Below are 14414 nucleotides of genomic sequence, written 5' to 3' on the forward strand. Positions count from 1 at the left end.
ATTATTTAAGGCAGGTTGCTCATCACAGTACACATTGGGAGGGCATTCTTCAACATTTATTTTTTCCGCACTCCTCGCACTCATTTTATGAGGCTGGTTACTTCAACAGTGCAGATTGCGAGGAAATTGTTTTCCTCTCTTCCCGTTTTGGCAAAAAGTCTCCAAAGTTTAATGCAGTATGAGGATATTTGGACATTTTTACACCTTTGGCATCCCTGGATTTCTGGAGGATCCCTATTCGCAGCGCTCATTATTTAAGGCAGGTTGCTCATCACAGTACACATTGGGAGGACATTCTTCAACATTTATTTTTTCCGCACTCCTCGCACTCATTTTATGAGGCTGGTTACTTCAACAGTGCAGATTGCGAGGAAATTGTTTTCCTCTCTTCCCGTTTTGGCAAAAAGTCTCCAAAGTTTAATGCAGTATGAGGATACTTGGACATTTTTACACCTTTGGCATCCCTGGATTTCTGGAGGATCCTGTAACTGAGGAATGCAGTGCGTATCCTGGACGAGCCTCTGATTTTTCATAAACAGAAACTACAGCACTCCTTTACTCTTCTAAAGAGAAAGGGTTGGAATATCGATCAATGCCATTTTTACCCAGAGGTCAGCTGAACAGACGTGCTGTGGAGTCTGGATAAGCCGGGCAGACGGTAAGAACACATCCTGCTCTCACAGCTTAACTACAGTTTAAGAGCTGAGATTTTCTCAAACACAGTAATGGGCAAAAATCTTGCAAATAAATGCAATGAGGTGTGTGCAGCAAGGCTGTAACATGTTTGTTTAGTACAATTTTTTAAAAAAACATGCTAAATAATAACAGTTACTCTTTACGTTATGGTGCCTTTGTTAGTGGAATTTTACATTTAGTAACGTACTTACTATAGGGTTAGGGTTAGGAAAAGGCTTTAGTTGCATGTACTTATGCATTATTTACTGTTACTGCAGTGAGTACATGTAACAAGGAAAATGTGCTGTGATGATATAGCACAAATTCACATGGCATATGTTTGTGCGTTCAAAAACATTTTGAGTGCAATGGGATGGAGGGGGTTCATAAAGTTTTAAATTTTTGATGCTTAACTTGTCAGAGCATCTTAAAAGACGAAGTGCTCATGGTGTAAGAAACTGAAAAAACAACAAAAGCGATGCAGACGGACTAAAAAAAACAGACAGAATACAAGAATGCACTCTCTGTCACTAGTTTTTGTTAATATTTTAAATGAGATTTTATTTTTATATTTCATTTTAGTTCAAGTTGAATAATTATATTATGTTTTTGTCACTTTTATTCGTTTTTGAAGTTTTGCTTTCATGTTAATTTTAGTTCAAGTTTAATAATTATATTATGTTTTTGTCCCTTTTATTCGTTTTTGATGTTTTAAAATGTGTCTATATATACTTTAATTTTGGTAATTTTCAATTAATAATGAAAACGAGAAATGTTGTCTTGGAAACTAGCTAAAATAAAATAAGTTACATTTTTTTATATTTTATTTCAGTTTACATTATTTTAAGTAATTAAGTAATTCATGTGATTTCTTTTACTAGTTTTAGTTAGCTAAAATAATCCTTCTTTATGTACAATGATATAGAAATAAATTATATAATAAACTTATTGAATGCCTTACACATATGATGCCTTTAAAGTATCTCTATTAATTTCATCTTATTTATATGAACGTGCATTCGGTGTTGGCAAGAGCCACGTACAGACAGGCTTATTTGAGTTTATTTTGCCATCAGAAGATGCCAAAGGAAAGAGAAAGTGACAGATTGAGGTCTGTCATCTGCATCACTCCTACTAAAGTGCACACAGACATGAACATCCCCGAATCATCATCAGCTGTCCTTGCATTTACATCAGGCACAACTTGTCCTTTCACAAAAGCACTAACATGTTCTGTTCTTTCTCAAAGCCCTGTTCTGTACTTTCAGCACTATGAACTGAATGGCAAAAGACAAAGCAGCCCCTCTAATGCAATGGTTCCCAACCCTGGTCCTGGAGGCACCCCAACACTGCACATTTTGTATGTCTCCTTTCTCTGACACACCAATTTCAGGTCTTGGAGTCTCTACTAATGAGCTGATGACCTGAATCAGGTGTGTTTGATTAAGGAGACATACAAAACGTGCCATGTTGGGGTGCCTCCAGGACCAGGGTTGGGAGCCACTGCTTAGTTCCTCTTTACACCTGGTATTAAGACTTGTCTCAAGTGGACAGATTAGACAAATCACCATTTGGACATGGTAGTGTTATGCATCCACTTGTGAAAGGATTGAAAAAATATACTTTATATTGTTTCTACTACACTATTTCAGGCAAGTCCCGCTGCTTCATCCTCTCAGACATGTGGTTACGCTCATTCTTTTCAGTTCATCATTCAAGCTTCATCCACACAAAAACTTATATTCTCCCATTTTTCATAACTTGAAGCTGACATAACATTTGTGAACTTATGACATTGACAATGTGACTCTAGAAAATGTATTTTCAGTTATTTTCAGTCTTGAAATTGACCAAACTGCGTCTGAATTGATCCGTATTTGGCACCCCAAACAGGACTGACAGTGGTATTGTGCAGCTGTGTGAACCTTAGTTTGCACTGATAGTGAACCATGTAATTGTGTGTGCACTCCTGTGGTTTCAATTCAGGACCCATTACATTAATCGTTCATAGAAAAGCCCAACTGAGTCATTTAGGACTTCAACACAGCTTATCCATCACTACCGTCATCATTATCTGGATAAAACAAATCTGCCCAGATATGTTTATGATGGTCTGCCAAAGGAAACACAGCTTCACCTGAATGGACGTCCCTTCAGAACATGGAACAACTGCAAAATTACAAGCCCTTTCAAACAAGGGTGGCTATTTCTTTAGCACCAAAAAGTAAGACATTTCCGTGAAGGATTTAGCACCAGAATAAAAACGGAAAAATAATCTAGTGACAGAAATGTAAATGTAATTTGAATAAATCAAATCAAATAATTATCAACAAAATCCATCTTTAATTCAACAAATTCTATCAAAATAGTAAGATATGATATGAAAAAGATAGGCTATACTAAAAATAATATGCTAAAATAATAAGAATAGTACTATAGAATAGCATCTAGTTCTGACATTTAAAAAATGTGCTAAAATAGCAAGGGTGTAAGTTTGATTTTGGCATTGGTGGGGCATTGGTCGCTGGATATTGGTGGGGACATGTAATAGCGTCTCTACCAAATTCTACACCCTTGAAAATCATAACAAGTGATGTCTGACTTTGGAAACTATAGTTTTACTCAAAAAAAAAAAAAACACAAATCAACCATGGTTTAGCCATCATTTAATCATGGCATTTGAAGTAAAACTCTAGTTATACAAAAAACATGGTTACTACACTTTTACTATAGTCAAGTGTGATGAGAATGATTCATTAACCCGCTCCGAAGTTCCGTTCTGAATCAAAAGACTCACGAACCCGCTCGGAAGTTCCGATCAAATGATTCGCAATCCACACTCCAAAGTCCCACCCTGCATCTCAATGTTCATACTATCCATCCTAAATAGTATGTGAGATTAGAATAAGTGTGTCCCAAAGCATAGTATGTTGAAAAGAGTATGCCAAAAGTCCCTGGATGGTCTACTATTTCAGGTCGATTTTTGAAGTGTGGATCCGTGCACACTCTAATGGCTAATATTGCCCACAATCCATTGCGCTTTGGTGAAGGATTCTGTCCAGAACTACAAACAGGAATAAAACTACAAACATGGCGGATGTGCAAGACCGGCGGTTAGGTAGAGAGGCTTAGAAAAGGGGGTTTGAGTTACTAATATTCAACATTTAACCTGGTAAAAAATATTTATTTAATGTTATCTAAATAACATTATTTATATAATGTTATCATCTGCAACAGCAATGTAAAAAAAAACTTTTATAAACATCCGTTTGGTTGTGAACTTTTAAATGCATCATTATGCATAAAATATGAGCAGAGTTCTCAGCATGAAAGACCCACCCGCGACTGGCAGATCAATGTGCTACTTCTTTTCTCTCCAATACAGTAGGAAGTTAAATGAAATGCAATGTGGAGGATGTTAACTGTGACAAGATGACTGACAGGCCAGTTTACAGTGACAGGGTGCGTGTAACAGGTGCAACAGAGCATCCGTTAAAGACGCAGATGTGTGACGTGATAGTATGTCCCAAAGCTTGCCTACTCTTCTACTACACACTCAAAAGTGTGCACTTTTTCTTCACCAAAAGAGTACATACTTTAAGGGTGTAGTATAAGTAGGCACATTGAGACGCAGCACCAATCTGAATATTGATACGTGAATTATCATTACAAATCAGGACTCGGAGCACGAATCAAATGATTCAGGATCCGTGCTCCGAAGTTCTAATCTGAATCAAATGATTCACGATGCTCCGAAGTACACTCTTAAAAATAAAGGTGCTTCACGATGCCATAGAAGAACCTTTTTGTCTAAATGGTCGTTCAGTTTTATCTGAAAGATTTAATCTGGCAATGTTTTACTACGATGGTTGTGGTACATACATACCGCAGCTGTTCAGAAATGAAATGTCTGCTGAGTGGGGCTAAAAAGTTAATGCTCTGTTGTGTTCAAAAGTAACGTACCACCTACGCTAAACTTAACCAGTAGTGTTAACAAAAGCAAATGCGAGATTAAAAAAAAAACACTGAAGCAACCATACCATTTTAGCTTCTACAAGCCCTTGAGGTTTCTTTATTGTGACTAAGGTTTCGCAGACTCGTAGCAAAGTGCTCCACATTGCATGTGCAATGCTGCATCAGGTGCGCTTCGGAGCAAGTTTACTATATCAGAAGATCCATACATATGGAAATGATTATGTGATGTAAACGTCAAAATGAGTTACCGATCTGATTCAAAAGATTCGCAATCCACGCTCCGAAGTTCCGATCTGAATCAACTGTTTCGCGAACCTGCTCAGAAGTTCCAATCTAAATCAAATGATTCAAGAACGCTCCAAAGTACCAATCTGAATAAAATGATTCATGCTTCGCGCTCCGTGCTCCGAAGTTCTGATTTGAATCAACTGTTTCACGAACCTGCTCCGAAGTTCCGATCTAAATCAAATGATCCGCAATGCACGCTCCAGTGCCGATCTGAATCAAAAGATTCACCAACCCACTGGTCCGAGACGCGTTTTGAAGTCCTGTTCTGAATCAAATGAACACTCCATGAAAATTATATGCTAAATCAGTAAGATTAGTACTAATTCTAGTATTCAGTTTAGCAGCTATCTTTGTGAATGGCCTATTGAATCATTGACTTTCTCAATTCCTTCAAAAACGCTTAATCATTCTGAATGGAATCAGAAACGAAGAACCATGTTGATCAGAGAAGCAATGCTTGCAAAATAGTCTAACAATATTGTGTTTAAAATGTACATCAGTTAAAATCAGATTGAAAATAACATTAACATGTTTTTATTTATTTGTATGATTGTTTACATTCTTTATAAAATAGCGATAAAAGGAGGATAAATGAGCGTCATACCTACATTGCTTTTCATAACCGGACTATCCAACCTAAAATCTTCACACCAATAAATTCTGTTCTGTGGAAAATGGCCATTTGTACATCAATAAGACTTTAATTGATCATATGGGCATTACCATTCTCTAATGCCTGTCAATGATCATTGAAAGTCAGCATTAGACCAAAATCAGAAGGGTAGCTAGATTTTTTTTTTTATATATATATATATATATAATTAAATGTAATTACTAATTAAATTATAGTACAAAAGTTTAAATAAATGAAACAATACATAATTATTTTAATAATCGTTAATATTCTTTTATATTCAGCCTAAATAATTAATAGCTCCCACTTCCAGGGAAGGCTGCTTTTAATCAGTCGATTGATGTGGACAAATGAAAGCAATCACCTAAAGGCACTGCAGATTTTGTGTGCGCGTTAAGGTCCATTGAGAGTTTTTAGTGTCTCCGCATCTTCAAAATGTTTAAAAGACACTTGAGAGCTTCTGAAATTCATTGTGTAAAAGATTGCAGAATGAAACATCTCATTCATGCATGTCTCATGAATGTTTCACGCATTTGCAATTCATAAACACGATCAGCACCAAGCTCTAATGTTACACTCCCATCCCTGACTGCAAAAATAAACAATGTGCTGAATTTGAGCCATTCATAACATAGCTGATAAACATCAGGGTGGTTACGTTTAATTTAAGAGGCATCTGTTCATTTTCCATGAGTTTTATACTGTTGTTTAGTGTGTGGTGAACAAGGCCACTGAATATAATGCCAGAGATGTGAGGAAATCTAACACAGTTCTGCACATCAGAAGAAGACAAGCCGAGAGCAGCAGAGTAATCGATTTTCTCCTGCTTTTAGCACCTCAACTTCCTCTGACTCTGCAGATAAAGAGAAACGTCCACCCTTTGTACAGTCATTAGAGTTGGATCTCACCTTGCACTATCTAAGATGGAGGTAGAGCTTCATCAATCTGAATAACATTTAGCAAACAATACACTAGAACATATTCATCTAAATGCTTAATTTATACATGGACTAATCATAGTATTTAAAAAGTGAGGTGCGTAATTTCTGGGTCACTAACGTCACCAAACGCAATTGCAAAAGCAATGAAAGTTTCCCAAACACTCCTCCCACGTGCCATTGGTCAAACAAACAGATAGTCCCGCCCCAAATTTACATCACTTGTTACCAGAGTTGGGCTGGTTGAGCACAATGACTTTCAGCAGCACATTTTTCAACCTGTAAACAGACATAGTTATCTCAGCATAAGATGTTTATTTACAATCAAGTATTTTGTTCCAGTGAAATAAAAATTGTTTGTAGCTTTAAGGCCATGTATGTTTGCTTTTAAGTTATCTGCTAGCAAAACCTTTAAAAAAATGTAATGCAAAAATGTATATATTGATGACTCGTGCTGCACTGCTCAGATTTCTGTCCAATCAGATGCTTTCTAATGAGACTGTCCCACCCCATAATAAAGCCTGCAGCCAACTAGCAAGTAGCATAGCATAGTTCATGGCTGTGATGCAACTAGAACCTATTGGTTATTTAAAAACAAAGGTACAAACCATTCAATATATGTCGACCATGTCCTACTGAAAACTACAACCTAGTTTTATTTCTGCAATATGATATTCCGTTGTTTCTTGCACGTTTTACTACACTTTCACAGTGAAATGTCCAGTAAGTGGCGCTAAAAGCACGTTCAGTTTTATCTGAAAGATTTAATCTGGCAATGTTTTACTACGATGGTTGTGGTACATACATACCGCAGCTGTTCAGAAATGAAATGTCTGCTGAGTGGGGCTAAAAAGTTAATGCTCTGTTGTGTTCAAAAGTAACGTACCACCTACGCTAAACTTAACCAGTAGTGTTAACAAAAGCAAATGCGAGATTAAAAAAAAAACACTGAAGCAACCATACCATTTTAGCTTCTACAAGCCCTTGAGGTTTCTTTATTGTGACTAAGGTTTCGCAGACTCGTAGCAAAGTGCTCCACATTGCATGTGCAATGCTGCATCAGGTGCGCTTCGGAGCAAGTTTACTATATCAGAAGATCCATACATATGGAAATGATTATGTGATGTAAACGTCAAAATGAGTTAGTCCACAAATTATCCACTATGGTGCAAAATTGAGGCCAGAACATAGTATTGTGCAAGGAACCAGGCAAAAAATGAATTGTTCAAAATAACATCTATAATATATACAATTTTAATTTACTGCAACTTAAATGTCTGTCTTAATTTTTAAAGAGGTTATGGGAACTCTTTTTGTTTAAATTTGAATTACTCTGATTTGTAGTAAAATTATGAATCAGAAAAGGTGTCCTGTTCTTTTCGATAATAAAAGCATCTCTGATATAGCAATGCTGAGGGTCACACCATCTGATTATGGGTGAAGTACAGTATATGTAGTGCACATCTCTGCAGCTCAACTGGGTGGTATTAGCATTAATACCTCCACGAGCTGATTCGACTTGTTTTGTTTTGATAAAACTTGCTTTAAAAATGTCCTAAGCTTAAACAAAAGCAGTGTGGTGCCACTATTCAGTACAATAGTATTTCATCTGGACATCCTGTTTTTCTGTTTCAATCTTGAAGTTTCTCATATATTCTATGCCCAAAATGGGATGCAAATCTTAATTTTTTTTAAAAATGTTATGGTTTGTTATTGACATCCACGTACAGTTGAAATTAAACCCCTAAAATGGTGATTTTAATATTCCTTAAAATGGTAATCTATCTTAAAATGAGTTAAACATTAATACGTGTTGTTAAATCTAAATCTATTAAAAACATTTTCGGTAACTGAAATAAAGCTGAAATAAAATATAAATATTACATTAAAAAAAAAAAGTATTAGAAGTGCTCTCTTTGCAACTAAGTGAAATCGATAACCTTCAGTTGAAGTACAAAAATTACTAAATAAATAAAAAAATCTGGAAGCGACAATTACTTTGCAAATATTTCATTAAAATTTCCATTGTCGCTGTTCAGTTTTATCTGAAAGATTTAATCTGGCAATGTTTTACTACGATGGTTGTGGTACATACATACCGCAGCTGTTCAGAAATGAAATGTCTGCTGAGTGGGGCTAAAAAGTTAATGCTCTGTCGTGTTCAAAAGTAACGTACCACCTACGCTAAACTTAACCAGTAGTGTTAACAAAAGCAAATGCGAGATTAAAAAAAAAACACTGAAGCAACCATACCATTTTAGCTTCTACAAGCCCTTGAGGTTTCTTTATTGTGACTAAGGTTTCGCAGACTCGTAGCAAAGTGCTCCACATTGCATGTCCAATGCTGCATCAGGTGCGCTTCGGAGCAAGTTTACTATATCAGAAGATCCATACATATGGAAATGATTATGTGATGTAAACGTCAAAATGAGTTAGTCCACAAATTATCCACTATGGTGCAAAATTGAGGCCAGAACATAGTATTGTGCAAGGAACCAGGCAAAAAATGAATTGTTCAAAATAACATCTATAATATATACAATTTTAATTTACTGCAACTTAAATGTCTGTCTTAATTTTTAAAGAGGTTATGGGAACTCTTTTTGTTTAAATTTGAATTACTCTGATTTGTAGTAAAATTATGAATCAGAAAAGGTGTCCTGTTCTTTTCGATAATAAAAGCATCTCTGATATAGCAATGCTGAGGGTCACACCATCTGTTTATGGGTGAAGTACAGTATATGTAGTGCACATCTCTGCAGCTCAACTGGGTGGTATTAGCATTAATACCTCCACGAGCTGATTCGACTTGTTTTGTTTTGATAAAACTTGCTTTAAAAATGTCCTAAGCTTAAACAAAAGCAGTGTGGTGCCACTATTCAGTACAATAGTATTTTATCTGGACATCCTGTTTTTCTGTTTCAGTCTTGAAGTTTCTCATATATTCTATGCCCAAAATTGGATGCAAATCTTAATTTTTTTTTTAAAAATGTTATGGTTTGTTATTGACATCCACGTACAGTTGAAATTAAACCCCTAAAATGGTGATTTTAATATTCCTTAAAATGGTAATCTATCTTAAAATGAGTTAAACATTAATAAGTGTTGTTAAATCTAAATCTATTAAAAACATTTTCGGTAACTGAAATGCATTCTGCTTTCATAATAAAAAATGTAATTACAAATTATATTTGTGTGATCATAATTTGAATTTAAAAAAAGTATTTAGATGCTTGATAATAATATTGATAAGCATTGATAATAATAATGATAATAATAATACATGTTTCTTGAGCAGCAAACCAGCATATTAGAATGATTTCTGAATGATAATGTGACTGAAAATTCAGCAATAAATTACTTTTAAAATATATTCAAATAGAAAACAGTAACTTATAAATTGTAAAATATAATAATATTTCACAATATTACTGTTTGTACTCTATCAAATAAATACAGCTTTGGTGAGCATCAGAGACTTCTTTCAAAAACATTAAAACTCTTACTGACAACAATGATGGGATTGAAATTGTATTCCAGACAGAGATAACCCGAGGTTATGAATCATCATTACTCACATTTGAATTTCACATTTACACACGCACACACTAACTAGTAGCCTATATTTTTTTATGAAGACCTCCTATTAACTTCTGTTGTTCTTAAATTATGTTAATTATAATCACTATAGACTACTGTCTTTATATGGCAGAAATAGTTAGAGTATATGTTATTATGCTATTTCGTTTGCTGACTTTTGCTGCAACGTATTCTGATATAAGCATCCGCAGGCCAATGAGACTTAAAGCGAGGCCGCCCACTGTATTCCCGACTGACCCGTCTCTTTCCACAGCTCAAAACAAATTCATTCATATACTCTAAGTGCTTTGTACCTGGATCCATGAAACTAGTTTTTAGATCAAACTACTAACAAATTTAGTTATTTTAAAGAGATAGTTCACCCAAAAATGTAAATTGTCATCATTCACTCACCCTCAAGTTGTTCGAGTTTCTTTCTGCTGTTGAACATAAAAGAAGATATTATGAAGAATGTATTTAACCAAAAAGTTGCAGGTCCCCACAGACTTTCATATTATGGGAAAAATACTATGGAAGTCAATGGGGACCAGAAATTGTTTGGTTACTTGCATTCTTCATAATATCTTGTTTTATGTTTCAACAGCAGAAAGAAACTACAGGTTTGGAACAACTTGAGGGTGAGTAAATGATGACAATTTTCACTTTGGGGTCCTGGACGTTATGTGACAATGTCAGAGAGCTGTGAACATGCAAATGTGATATTTAACTATTATAATATTTATTTTAAAATCTCAGGGGTACTTCAAGTAAATGTATTAGTGGAAGGATGACAAAAAAAGTTTGGGAATCACTGCATTATATATAAATACGCATGTAATCGTGTAATCCATAAAAAAGTAATTGGATTGTGTTGAATCTAATTACAAGTACTCTTGATCAATCAGAATCACAGAGTGGAATTAATTTTATAAATGGAATTTGAGGAATAAAATCCACCCAAGTACATGAATTATTGCTTTCCTAAAATGTGTCAACACGGTTTCATTTTCATGTTTCATAGCATATCTTTAGTAAATCCTGACCCACCAAAAGAGGGTTTTGCACTGGTACAAGCGGTAAGTAAATCTAGCCATAGGTCTTTTATGGTCTCAAGTCAATCTGATCAGTGCAAAATCACACATGGTAGTAAAATAATCACAATAAGCAGAATATATGTGGACTTAGCTAAAATTGTTTCAAATTCTTAAGTTCGAAATTGGCTTCAGGTTTAAACTTTGTCATTTCTGCGCTTCGCTCACCAAACCAAATTGACTAAAATTATTGTTTTCAAACAGGTTTCTCAGCCGCTCCTCCTGTCTACCATTTTTTTGGCAAAAACTCACACTCAACTCAATGGTTGAATGAATGTTGCTAAAAAGGGAAAAAAATTGAATATGAATTACTTATTTCAACAATGTATGTAATTTATAAAAATGACGTCTTTTTTTCAAGTGGCAAGCAGCGACTTCTTTAAATGGTTATGTTAACCAGGCAATCTAATTTATTATTTTTGTTAGAGACCACAAATAAGAAACACCATGGCATGTGTGGATTTTCACGTTGATTAGTTTGCGCGAACATGTTGTCAAATAATGTGTACCTTCAATATACTGTATCTATGCCAAAGATGAAGACATGTTTTTAATGGACTTTCAAAATGTGCTTTTTGCAACAATAACAACCTCATAGCAATAAGTGCCAAAGCTGCTATGGATCCACACACCCCAAATTCCCCCTTAAGTGGCAGAGGTTTGCAGAAAATTACGGCATTCAATAAATAATTCACATAGGTTGGTATTCCCAATATTGTATTATGTATGCTTTATACCTCAAATAAAAAGGCAATATATACTAATGCTTATATAAATTAGCCAGCTCATGCTCTTAAATGGCTTGTTTATGTCGAGCATTCAGTTTATATGGACTGAATTATAGGCCTGATTTAATCGCGGTCAATTTTCAATCAACTGACCATTATGGGGACAATATGTTTACACTTTATTTTGATAGCCTATTTGAGACATTCTACACTCTAAAAAATGCTGGGTTAAAAATAACCCAGTGCTGGGTAAAATAGGGACAAACCAAGCAATTGGGTTGTTTTGACCCAGCGGTTTGGTTACTACCCAGAATGTTAGGTTAAACATTTAAACAAACCGCTGGGTCAAAACAACCCAATTGCTTGGTTTGTCCCTATTTTACCCAGCACTGGGTTGTTTTTAACCCAGCATTTTTTAGAGTGTACTAACAATAAGTAACTTTGCAACTACATGTTAACTAAACTCTCATTAATTTGCAATTACATGTCAACTAACTCTCATTAGAGTATTAGCAGACTGTAGGGTTAGCATTAGTAGAGAAAGTTAACATATAGGCTACTTGCAAAGTTGGTACAATCAGTAAAATGTCTTTTGAGGGAGCATCAAAATAAAGTGTTAGCAGATATTAAGCAGATCGTCTACTGATACTCTAATGACTGCTAGTTGATGTAGTTTCAAAAGCATCTTTCTCCACTGACAGCCATTCAGTTGTAGCGTATATTTTGACAAAATGAAAATTATATCTAATGTTTTTGGCTTCACTTGTCCAAATGCGTGATGCCAATAGAATAGCAAACATTAAAACAGCGTTTCTTTTTGGTTTTGAGTGATGGATGTTTGGTTGTTTTGCAGGGGCCCAATGCTTCTCCTCATTCTAAGATGAAGTTATGGAAGTTTGGTGCCATCGGCCTGATTCTCTGTGGTGCTGCACTTCCTCTGCTCGTCCTTAAAACCGCTCCCTCTTCCCAAGCCCCGCCCCCTCCTCCCCACCGCAGAGCTTCATCCTCATCTCTTTCACCTCCATCGTCTTCATTTACACCAAGCAATTCATCGTCTACCGTTGTGGCAGGTGGGCGGCAAAGGAGGGTCAGATCAGCTAACGGAGGAAACTCTCTTGTATCAGAATGTAAGATCACGACGAGGCCTTATGTTCTCTTGTGTTGTGACAGCGGTTCATTATAGTGTAGCCTATCATAGTTTACATCAGATTGCATTTAGCATGCAGGCCTCCCAGACGTCAGGCTCAAGTCCAACTTCACATGAACAGAATTCCATGTGAATTTAACTCTAAATATGATAACCAATATTCCCTGAAGTTTCGATTTTAAAGTTTGTACATTTATGCCACTGTGCTAACCAATTAGAACTGAAAAAAAAGGTTTTCAAACAGGTATTCATATGTATTTCACACTAAAATATTGACATGCTGACAGGTTGTTTAGAAAACACTTAATCAGCGCCACTGAAAAAGTGGGCATGCACAATTAAAATAATGTTTTGCCATGCTAAACACTGAAAATATTTAACCCTCCTTTTTCCCTCAGTCATGAAGATGTTCCAGAGCTTCACAGAGGGCGAGTTGAAGCAGGTCATTGGGACACTGGTGGAAAGGAAAGCCCGCAGAGATGCCCAACAGAGCAAAAGGACTAAACGGGCAAAAAAGCGTTCCAAACCCTGCTCGCTGCAGGAGGTGGAGGTGACGGTCAGTCAGCTGGGGTTGGGATACGTCAGTGACGAGACTATAGTCTTCCATTACTGCAGTGGAAAGTGCACCACTAGCCGCAAAAACTATGACCTGACGCTGGCGTTCATGAAGCGCTCGCGGCTGCTAACAAGGGAGCAGAAGGACAAAGCGCGCCACAGCCCCTGCTGTCGGCCCACCGCGTATGAGGAGGACATCTCCTTCCTCGATAACTTCAACAAATACCACACGATCCAAAAGTTTTCGGCCAAAGCATGTAGATGCGTCTGACGTTGAGGGTCAAAACTCATCGGAGTACTCAAAACGTTTAAGAAACATAACATGTTTTAATCTCTGACAAAATACAGACCCTCGATTCTGAGAAGAAAATCTTCTGGGCTTAAAGCACTGAGGCGAGAGCTTATGTCTTGCATTGCCTTCACGAAACATACTCGGCTGACAGGTTCTCCTCAGATACTTCTGCCAGTCCTGATGAAGAGAAACCAAAAATATATTAAGCAAAGAATTATTCTCATGTTTAGTCTTTGCTAATGAGATGCTGCTGAATATCTTGTTTCTATTGCTTTCGTGGGTCTATTTCAAATAGCTTGAAATGCTGGGTGGATGCTCAGAGTTTCAGTGTCAAAAACCTCTAGAAAATTAATTCAGGGCTTCAGTAAACAAAGCAAGAACACAAAGGCGCACCCAATGCTGAACAAAACTTCCTCATTGTGTAACTGACCCGTAAATGATCCCAGCAGCTCTGAAAGATTTCAACTCTGACATTTCAAAGGCAAAACATTCCCACAAATCAAATTCAAACA

At 36.2% G+C, this 14414-nt stretch overlaps 1 protein-coding gene across 1 annotated transcript; it reads left to right on the forward strand.

The window, feature by feature from the left end:
• Positions 1 to 293: 293 nt before the first annotated feature.
• nrtn (neurturin) lies at positions 294 to 13888 on the forward strand. The gene is made up of 3 exons (XM_016288097.1): positions 294 to 658; positions 12762 to 13035; positions 13454 to 13888. The coding sequence occupies exons 2-3, from the start codon at positions 12789 to 12791 to the stop codon at positions 13879 to 13881; spliced, it is 675 nt and encodes a 224-aa protein (XP_016143583.1). The 5' UTR covers positions 294 to 658; positions 12762 to 12788; the 3' UTR covers positions 13882 to 13888.
• The last annotated feature ends 526 nt before the right edge of the window (positions 13889 to 14414 follow it).

This window comes from Sinocyclocheilus grahami, unplaced genomic scaffold, assembly GCF_001515645.1.
Source record: "Sinocyclocheilus grahami isolate Dianchi unplaced genomic scaffold, SAMN03320097.WGS_v1.1 scaffold229.1, whole genome shotgun sequence".
Classification (NCBI taxonomy): Eukaryota; Metazoa; Chordata; class Actinopteri; order Cypriniformes; family Cyprinidae; genus Sinocyclocheilus; species Sinocyclocheilus grahami.

Coding starts and splice junctions, on each gene's coding strand:
- nrtn (XM_016288097.1), top strand. CDS start 12,789: ATGAAGTTATGGAAGTTTGGTGCCATCGGCCTGATTCTCTGTGGTGCT. Junction 13,036..13,453: donor AAACTCTCTTGTATCAGAAT/GTAAGATCACGA, acceptor TTTTTCCCTCAG/TCATGAAGATGTTCCAGAGC.